At 38.8% G+C, this 9554-nt stretch overlaps 2 protein-coding genes across 2 annotated transcripts; both read right to left on the reverse strand.

Moving 5' to 3' along the window:
* Nucleotides 1-211: 211 nt before the first annotated feature.
* Nucleotides 212-2833, reverse strand: LOC105316923 (uncharacterized). The gene has a single exon (XM_011412225.2). It carries the CDS (start codon nt 2496-2498, stop codon nt 441-443), a length of 2058 nt encoding a protein of 685 aa, XP_011410527.1. The 5' UTR covers nt 2499-2833; the 3' UTR covers nt 212-440.
* On the reverse strand, nt 2384-6275 carry LOC100633078 (uncharacterized). The gene has a single exon (XM_011412226.2). It carries the CDS (start codon nt 5906-5908, stop codon nt 2591-2593), a length of 3318 nt encoding a protein of 1105 aa, XP_011410528.1. The 5' UTR covers nt 5909-6275; the 3' UTR covers nt 2384-2590.
* Nucleotides 6276-9554: the final 3279 nt, after the last annotated feature.

The raw sequence follows: 9554 nt of genomic DNA on the forward strand, positions 1-9554 counted from the left end.
TGTTAAAGATTTTAACTAATTATGGATGGAGCTAACTCGCCTACCTTTGGTTTTACATTAGCAATGCTCACGAGAGTATTGTAACCACTGGTTAATTAATTTTTTAGTAAAAACCAGAAAGGCTGCTCAAGTGATTCTAATGTAGTACAGTGTGTAGTGAAATATCTGTTAGAGGACTGTATTTTTAGGGCAACACTTCTTGGACACGATCTGTACTTCACTTTGACAACTGTCTAAAAACTTCTCTTCTTCTCAAAATCAATAATAAGTACTGAGCATGCGCAGTACCACACACAAATTAACTATGAATAATAAATGATAATACATTTAATTCACGACATCCTCCCCACCGTTGACTACTCAGTCAACCCACATAATTGCACTATACAATAATAATAAGTAATACACACATCAATAATAAACTTAGTACTTGGTTAATTTCAGTACAATCTCGCAATGATCTTGTCTCTCGCTTCAATGGAGGCAGCTCTCTTAGGACGATCTCTAATTACAGGAGTCGATTCAGGCAATATTTCCTCTTCGTCGGTGGTCGTCTCCATATCTACTTGAGCCTCATTCATTTCTATGGGAACTGAAGTTGAGACACTCTGCTCCATATTAGTTGAGATATCACCTTCATCAACATGAATTTCAAGGGGAATTAAGTGTTGAATGGGTCGGCATAAGAGTGATGCCTTATTACGAGAGAGTACACACACAACTGCTCCTCGAATCTCCTTATCTCTACCAACTATTAACTCCTTGATCCTCCCTAATTTCCAGAATCCTCTAGGAGTGTTCTCATCATGAATAATGACAATATCATCAATCTTAACTTCTTTGGAATGACAACGTTGTCTTTGCTTATTATATCTCTCACGAAGGTTGAGAATGTATTCTAATTTCCATCTAGACCAAAACTTATCTAGAGTTAGATGTAAGTGTTGTAACCTTTTATTGAGAATAATCGATGAGCTTTCAGGAGTATATTCTTCAGTAACACGACGGTAACACAACTGATCCGGCAAATTAGACAATCGTCGTCCAACTAATAAATGAAAGGGAGTCAGTGGTTCCTCCAAATCTGAAGAGGATATGTAAGAGAGAGGGCGAGAATTAAGTACAGATTCTATCTCTGTCACTGCTGTAAGTAGTTCATCATAAGTAAATTTAGCACGACCAATAGTTTTGCGGAGACACTTCTTAGTTAGCCCAATCATTCTCTCGAATATCCCTCCCCACCACGGAGCCTTCTCAATATTAAACGACCATTCTATCTTCATTCCAGTTAAGTACTCAGAGACGGAATCATCAGTCACAATTTTCTGTAATACTCGAGCTGCTGCCTTAAATGTACTTCCGTTATCAGATATCATACGAAGTGGTAGTCCTCTCCTAGAAATAAAACGCTTCAGAGATCTAAGAAAAGAAGGAGTAGATAAATCAGACACAATATCAATATGCACAGCCCTTGTTATACAACAAGTGTATAAGCAAATCCAAACTTTTTGTTCACAACGGGCTTGTGCAGGGTAATCAGGTTTCACATACAAGGGACCGGCATAATCCACCCCTGTATAACTAAATGGGGGATGCTCGGTTACCCTAAATGAAGGGAGAGGAGGAGGAGGTGGAGCTTTATAGGCTAAACCTCCATACCTTCGACATAAATTACAGCTAGAAATCACAGTCTTTACAGACAGTCTAGCCTTTACTACCCAATACTTTGCTCTCAGCTCAGTCAAGGTTTCCTTGACTCCATTATGAAAGACTCTAGCATGAGCTGCTTTAATGGTGAGCAAGGTATAAGGGTGCTCTCTAGGCAGTACTATTGGATGTTTGGTGGCATAGGAGAAGTCAGAATTACTGATTCTTCCACCACACCTCCAAATACCCCTTTCATCACAAAACAAATCCAACTGTTTCTTTAAGGATTGGAAATCCTTTCTTATTACCAGTGCATCTTGCACTTCTAACAGCCAGAGTTGTTCAGCCTCAATCAAGGCTTGTGACTTAGTACTTCCATCAATTACTCTTTTCGATAATTTGTAAATAAACAGTATCAACAATGATGTAACTTTCAATAATTTAGTCAAATTTCTATAATTATTAATATTCATTATAGTGGCAATATTTGATTTCTCAATTACGAGTAAGCCACACTCATTCTGTTGTTGTGATTTTAACTCTGATACACAATCTGAGGGAATGTCTGGAGGTATCAAGGTATGATCTCCTATTTCACAACTGTACCAAGGTGGTCCATTCCACCACAATGAACATTCCCCTAAATCAGCAGGTGATATACCTCTGGATGGCAGATCTGCTGGGTTGTCCTTGCCAGGGCAGTGTCTCCAGCAGCTAATTGGAACTAGACTTCTTATTTGAGTGACACGGTTATGGACAATGGGTTTCCAGTCTTTATCAATACCTTTAATCCAGAAAAGAGCTACCTGGGAGTCTGTATAGCAGACTGGCCTTACAAGAGACAATTCCATACCCAGGCTATTAGTTATAGTTCCAATAAGTCTAGATAAAAGGAGAGCTCCCAATAATTCTAACCGGGGTATAGTCTGGGTCTGTATTGGAGCTACTCTAGTCTTGGAAGCAAGTGTCTAGTGATAGTCATTTCACCACTTCTCATTCTTAAATACACTACTGCAGCATATGCTACAGATGATGCATCACAAAATCCCACTAGTTGAAAACTCTCTACATCATCTAATGACTGAGTGTAGCACCGTGGAATTCTGATAGGCAGGCAACTTACAAACTCTTTCACAAGCAATTGCCACCTCTCTAACAACTTACCAGTGAGAGTCTCATCCCACTGTACCTTTGCACGACAAAGTTCTTGAACCAGGACCTTAAATTTAATAATAACAGGTGCAGCGAGCCCAAGTGGGTCGTAGAACCTGCCAGCAAGGCTAACAATGTGCCTCTTCGATGGCTCTGACTCATTTGCCTTGTCAAAAATATTACAAAAATTCAAAACAATATCATCTGAGATAACATTCCACAAAACCCCCAAAATCTTCTTTTCTCCCTCAGAGCTCTTCTGAGAGTTCTGAAGCACGCTTTGGGCATATGTTTTCTCTTTATTATCAACTATGCTAGGACCTGAAACTCTCCTTTCTAGTAAATCAATTTTCTTTTGTAAGACCTCACTATTTGAACAAAATTTACATAAGTTAAAGCCACCTTTCTTCATCAAGTCCTTAGCATCAGAATAAAGTAAAAATGCTTCTTCTTCTGTTTTGGCTCCAGTAACCAAATCGTCTACATAAAAGGATCTAAGAAGCTTATTGACTAGCTTTCGATTAGATTCAATGAGACTTTCTAAATGAAATTTGATTGTAGCATTGAGCAAAAAGGGGCTAGAGGTCACACCGAAAACTACACGTGTGAACCTTAAGACTATAAAAAAAGGTGGGTCCTTGTACAAATCATCTATCCATAAAAATCGTAAAACATCTCTATCCCTTTTATCAATTGTTATCATTAAAAATGCTTTTTCTATGTCAGCAGCTAAAGCTACCTTATGCACACGGAACCTCAACAAGATTTCCATTATCTTCTGATTAAATTTGGGTCCGGTGTGTAGGCAAGCATTAAGAGAAGGACCATTCTCACTAGCTGACGCATCATATACTATACGCACCTTGGATGTTTCCCTATCCTTTCTGATGATAGCATGATGAGGCAAGTAGTGCACTCGGTTGCCATCCTGACGTGAGGGATCTTCTATCAGCTCAACAATACCCATCTGTTTTTGATGCTGGATGACACGATCATATTCAATCAGCAAATCTGGAGTCTTCCTCAAACGCTTCAAAAGGCTAAGTAATCTTCTCTTACTAAGTGAAAAATTATCTGGCACAGAAGCACATGGATCTTTCCAAGGCAAAGACAACTTATAACGACCATTACAAAGTGATATGTGTGAACTCAACTGCTCATACACTGCCTCCTCGGTATCGACTATCCCCAGAGATTCCAAATCCCAGAAGGACCGGAGCCTCTTATCAATCTCTCTATTAGTGGGACCTGTCTCTACCTTAAGTACATGTGTAATGAGAGCAGCTGAAGAATCATGCATTATGCCAGACATGGGACCAGACAAAACCCATCCAAACTTAGTATATAATGCTGAGGGACCAGAACTAGCTTGAATAACCTCACCGGAGACAACAGACCAATAGTAATCCAGGCCAATCAATATCTGTGGTTCTCCTTCATCTGGTACGGCTAAGTCTAAGTTACTTAGATGCTCATAATAGCGTTTAGAAATCTCAATAGGTGCTGCTGGTATGGGACCACAAATGAGGGGAACTGCTAATAATCGTAGGATTATAGATCCTTCCTCTGTTCGTAAACCAATCTCTACTATATCATATTCTTCCTCTCTCTGTGTAGTTGAACCAAAGGCTGCAATGGACATACTCTTCTTGCTTTTCACCTTAAGTGCCATCTCTTTCTTTAGGTCTTGTGTGACATAAGATCTCTGACTGCCACTGTCAAGGATAACCTTGGCTTCCCTACAGAGAGCTGGATTTGAAGGATTAAATGCTGTCACTCGAACTGTTTGTAACAAGACTGTGTCATTCTCTTCTGCTTGAGAAGTGGAGCTCAAAGAAGTAAAAGGAGGGGCCTCTGGGTTAAGATTAGACACATTCACTTGAAGATTCAATGTCTCTTTTGAGCTCTCACTCTTGACAGCCTTGAGACATATACTAGGGTGGTGTTTACTTTTACACTCAGTACACTTGGGTGGCGCTCTGCAATCTCGTACACGATGTCCCTTACGTAAACAATTAAAGCAATAACCACGACCCTTCAAAATTTGTTTCCTAGGCTCTATTAAAACGACATTCTTGCATAAACTAGGCTCATGCTTCTCACTACAGTAACAACATTCAGAATGACCACTATCCTTAGTAGTCAAAGTAGTTGCGGTTGCAGATTCTCTCTTAGTTCTAGTATAAGCATTTGAGCTCTTGTGAATTATGCCTGCTCTCTCACGAGCCTCTATTTCTTCCAATAATGCTGCAAGTATGGGGTTGAATTCCCATTCTTTACCAGACATCTTACGACTGATTAAAACTCTCAACTCTTGCGGGAGTTTCCTCATTAGTAAGGGAGTAAGAAGAGCTCCATAAGCACTATGTGCTATTCCTAAGGACCTTAGGCCTCTCACATGAATCTCTACTTTGTCATAGAGTCTCCTTAAAGCCGAAAGATTCTGATTATCTGTCACAGCTTCCAGACCAGTAAAGGCCTCCATATGCTTTGTTATAATCTGTGACTCATCCCCAAACCTCTTCTTGAGTATATCTATCGCTTCTTGATAATTGCTAGAAGTTAGCGATAGACCAGCTACAGCCTCCTTGGCTGATCGTATCAATAAGGATCTCAAATAAGTAAACTTATCAATATCCGATAGATCCCGTCTGTTGTGTATTGCTGACTCAAATGAGTCCCAAAATGTTTTCCATTTGGTATAGTCACCATCAAAAGGAGTTAAAGTCAGCTCTGGTAGCTTGATTCTAGTGGCAACAGATTCAGACGGTGTGTCTCCAACTGTTGGAGAAACACCTCTAGGAGCACCTGAGGGCGGGCCAATGGCCTTGTCTATCTTGAAGAGAGCTGACCTCAAGGTATCCCTGATGACTTCTGCACCTTCAATGTCTGTTTCTATTTCAGCCTCATCCTCTAAGAGGGCTAAGATGCTTTCATCAAGGTCCTTGAGTACAGCCACTTTCTCCGCAAGAGCTGCCCTCAGTTGCTCCAGGCTGTCTCTGTCTAAGGGAGTAGCACCCAGAGCTGTCTCTAATTCAGTAACCTTTCTAGTTACTGTGCCTCTGTGTCCTGATCTGACACTCTTCTTATGAGCAAGTTCAGCCGCCATCTTGTTCCAGACCGCGCCCCAAATAACAAAATGTATGTATACACGTGTCAGTTAAGTATCATTTAAAAAAGAGAAAACTCTGTATTCTGTATTACTGCTACTATCAAACCAACTATTTTAACTGACTCACAATACCAATTCCGCGTAAGTCAGCTATCCAAGTAAAGGTTGGTCTGTCTCTGTGCTCAGCAGTATCGAAACTGACACGCTCGTCGAAGGATCCCTATCAATCGGCTCGTATTTAGCAATAGAAAGCTTCGATCCGGTTCCGTTGGACCAGATGTAGTGAAATATCTGTTAGAGGACTGTATTTTTAGGGCAACACTTCTTGGACACGATCTGTACTTCACTTTGACAACTGTCTAAAAACTTCTCAAAATCAATAATAAGTACTGAGCATGCGCAGTACCACACACAAATTAACTATGAATAATAAATGATAATACATTTAATTCACGACACAGTGCAGTGTAGTGTTAACACCAGTATTTATATGGCCATGGGCACTGACAGTCACAGGATGTTAAATGAAACAGGAGTTTCTGTCTTAATTAAATAAATAAATAAACATATACTTTTAAAAATTTAATTTGTGGTCAATACACACAATCATGTACAGTACATGTACATGTAAGTACAGGACTACATGTAAACATAAATTAATTGTACTCCCCTAACCGCAGTCTTGAGAAAACGTTTGGTAATGGTAGAGCCTCTTGAAACTTCTTCATTTCTGGCAAGGAAACTCCTTCATCTTCATCATCTGGAGCTCCATCTTCCTTGCTTCTCTTCTGAAGACGACTGCATATTCTTCTACATTCATGATTCCAGTGGTAGAGGGATCAATACAAGACTCAACAGGAGGGGAAAGAGAATCGATATTAGGAGGCGAAGGGAATGCTACATGTAAATGTATTTTGCTCATTGGTTGTTGAGGTGATAGATCTCAGATTGTTGGTAGCAGTGTCTTGAGCCTACAAAACGTGCAAGTCACATAATGTTATTATTAACGAAGTGTTTTGAATGCATTAATGTGTGCACAAGACATGTATACATTATTATAAATTGAAAATGAAAAATTGGCTCACTCCGACAATTTCTTAGTCTTCCTTTTGTTTTTCCTCTTGTGACGATATTTAGGAAGGAGACTCACAAGAGACTCATTCTCACCTGAACAAAATGGCTTCCGTGTTGATATAGGTGCCTTTCTCATCTTCAGAACTCTTGCTGCTTGTTTCATAAGCTCTATAGCCATTGATAACAGTCTGAAGTAAGACGTTCTTGGCCTGAAGATAACAGTGAAGCTGGTAGCCCAAGCCGAATAGCTCAGTTTAGTATACACTTGGCCTTCCACCACTATCCAGACCGGCTACAAGTATTTCAGTGCATGGAAATTCTTCATAAGCATGAATACAACTGCCATAAGCAGTCCGATGTAGCAGTGTCACGCTTGCCATCTAAACAAACAAATTTTAAAGAAATAACACCTGCTTGGTCCACAAGACTCATAAAAAGCCGTCGTCCAATAAATTTCCAGCTTTACACTATATAGAAGTTATATTGCTTCGAACAGAGACCTTACATCTCTATTTCTTCTCCACCATTACTCGTTACCATGGTAATATTTAATTTTTTCAATAAATATCATTAAATTTTAATGACCGGAAGTTCCATTCCAATTTCTGGACAATTGTGCTTTTATTTGGCTTTACACTTGCACTTTATAAACACTTAAGTGCATTAACACAGTGCAAAATTTCAGTATTTTAAACAGAAAATTTTTTTATTTTGGCTTCTAAAATGAGAATTATTTACAAGTTCATTTTTCGAACAAATAATCACGTATGAATTCGGTTATTATTATTACAAAACAATACGAGAAAGATTAGAGCCCAATGTTGAAACTGACAAAAGCAACTTCTTTTCAAACTGGATGTTCATGACATAATGCTGCAAAAAAAAAGTGTGGCTGACAAGATTGGAGGGTACAATATGTTGAAAACATAATATGCTGAAATGAGAGCCAGTATTGCCTTTTTGACACTCTCAATTTTGTTCAGCATTCTGCCCTCTATAGTGACATTGTAGGTAGGATTGCTTGTATTAGACAAGAACCTCACAAGACAAGGTTCTAAAAGAACAATGGCCTTTACCATAAAAATTTATTGCAATTTAAACTTACTGAAAATGTATATACAATTTGCTTGTCAGTACAATAGGATAACAGAGATTGTAAACACTGCAGGGCAAAAAATCTCTTAAATCTTCAAGTGAACCTAAACCAAAAGCAGAATTATGACACATTTCAATTTAGTGTCTAATACCATCTATATGCTTTAGTCTTTCTTTGTCTGCGCTATAGCTTTGTTCTACTTTCAGCAACCTTTTTAAAGTGGTTTTTTCTTCATCAACATATCTGAGCAATATAGTTAAGACAACATCTTAATTTCTCCATGCTCAGCAAGAACTTTATCACACCACATTGGCCATTCAATCATTACATCAGTTACTTCCAAATCTGTTACCTGCTTCAGTTCTTGTTCCAACTGTAATATAAAACTTCAACTATAATTATACAGAACATAAAATGAACCTTACATAGTTGATTCTGTCTAAACAAGGGAATTTGTCAATGACCTCAGAAACAGAAGGTTCCCTTAATATCCAGTTACGCCTGTTCGGGAAAGTCTTCATCATCAAATCCTTTACAACTGAATGGCACTCCATTCCTTTTTAATTGCTGAAACCATACCCTCGTACTCATCATCCTCTGAAAGTTCTTCAATGCCTTGTTTCTTAGAACTAATTAGCAATGCTTTATTATGTTCATAAAGACCAATACAGTTACCTCCTTTTCGTAGTATCATTACCAGTCCTCCCATTTTTGAATTTCCACCGCAGCTGCTGCTTCCATGTATTCTATGATTCAAATTCAGAAATTCAATATTTCTGCTGGTACATATACTTGAAAGAGCCATGCAATTAACGTGTGAAAGTGACATAATCACCATACTTATGAACTCATTAAAGTTTTCATATGGGCGGCTTTATGCATTATTCACATAGAGCGGAACAATAGAAAAGTGTATTATCCATGTGTGCAAAATTCAAACTTGCATATGGATATTTTGGATCTTCATCTTGCAGTTTCGGAAATTTATGTATGAGTAGCTGACTAACAGCACTATAGTCCTTCGAAGTTGGTCTGTACGTGTTCTGTATCATTCTATAACTCAAGATAAGGATATCATAAGGTATAAATGCAATACCTTGAATAGAGGGTATTCACTATTTTGGTTCTCATTGACCGTCCCAAAACTTCTACTTCCCCACTCAAAAACCTACTGACTCTTGGGCTCAAGTTGTCTGGAATTAATGCTGAGAGCCACTCTCCACTTTGCTGCAACACTTCAGTCCCCTGGCTTTGTACTGCAATTGCTGGTTCTGCTGAAGCAGTGGATGTCTCATGAGAGGAAGCGGAGTTTTGCTGCTGCTACTGCTGCAATAGAAATACAATCAGAGTATATACAATTATTGAAGGATACCTCTCCGGTCTTGTCTTTTCCATTTAACTTCTGGATATAGTGCCATATCTTGCGATAAATCCCCGTCGGTTGTATCATTTTGCATAGATCTTCTTTTGTCA

The sequence above is a fragment of the Amphimedon queenslandica genome, unplaced genomic scaffold, assembly GCF_000090795.2.
Source record: "Amphimedon queenslandica unplaced genomic scaffold, v1.1 AMPQUscaffold_13488, whole genome shotgun sequence".
NCBI classification, from domain to species: domain Eukaryota; kingdom Metazoa; phylum Porifera; class Demospongiae; order Haplosclerida; family Niphatidae; genus Amphimedon; species Amphimedon queenslandica.

Bases quoted from the DNA above. Each gene is read 5' to 3' on its own strand.
- LOC105316923 (XM_011412225.2), bottom strand. From the start codon at position 2,498: ATGGAATTGTCTCTTGTAAGGCCAGTCTGCTATACAGACTCCCAGGTA.
- LOC100633078 (XM_011412226.2), bottom strand. From the start codon at position 5,908: ATGGCGGCTGAACTTGCTCATAAGAAGAGTGTCAGATCAGGACACAGA.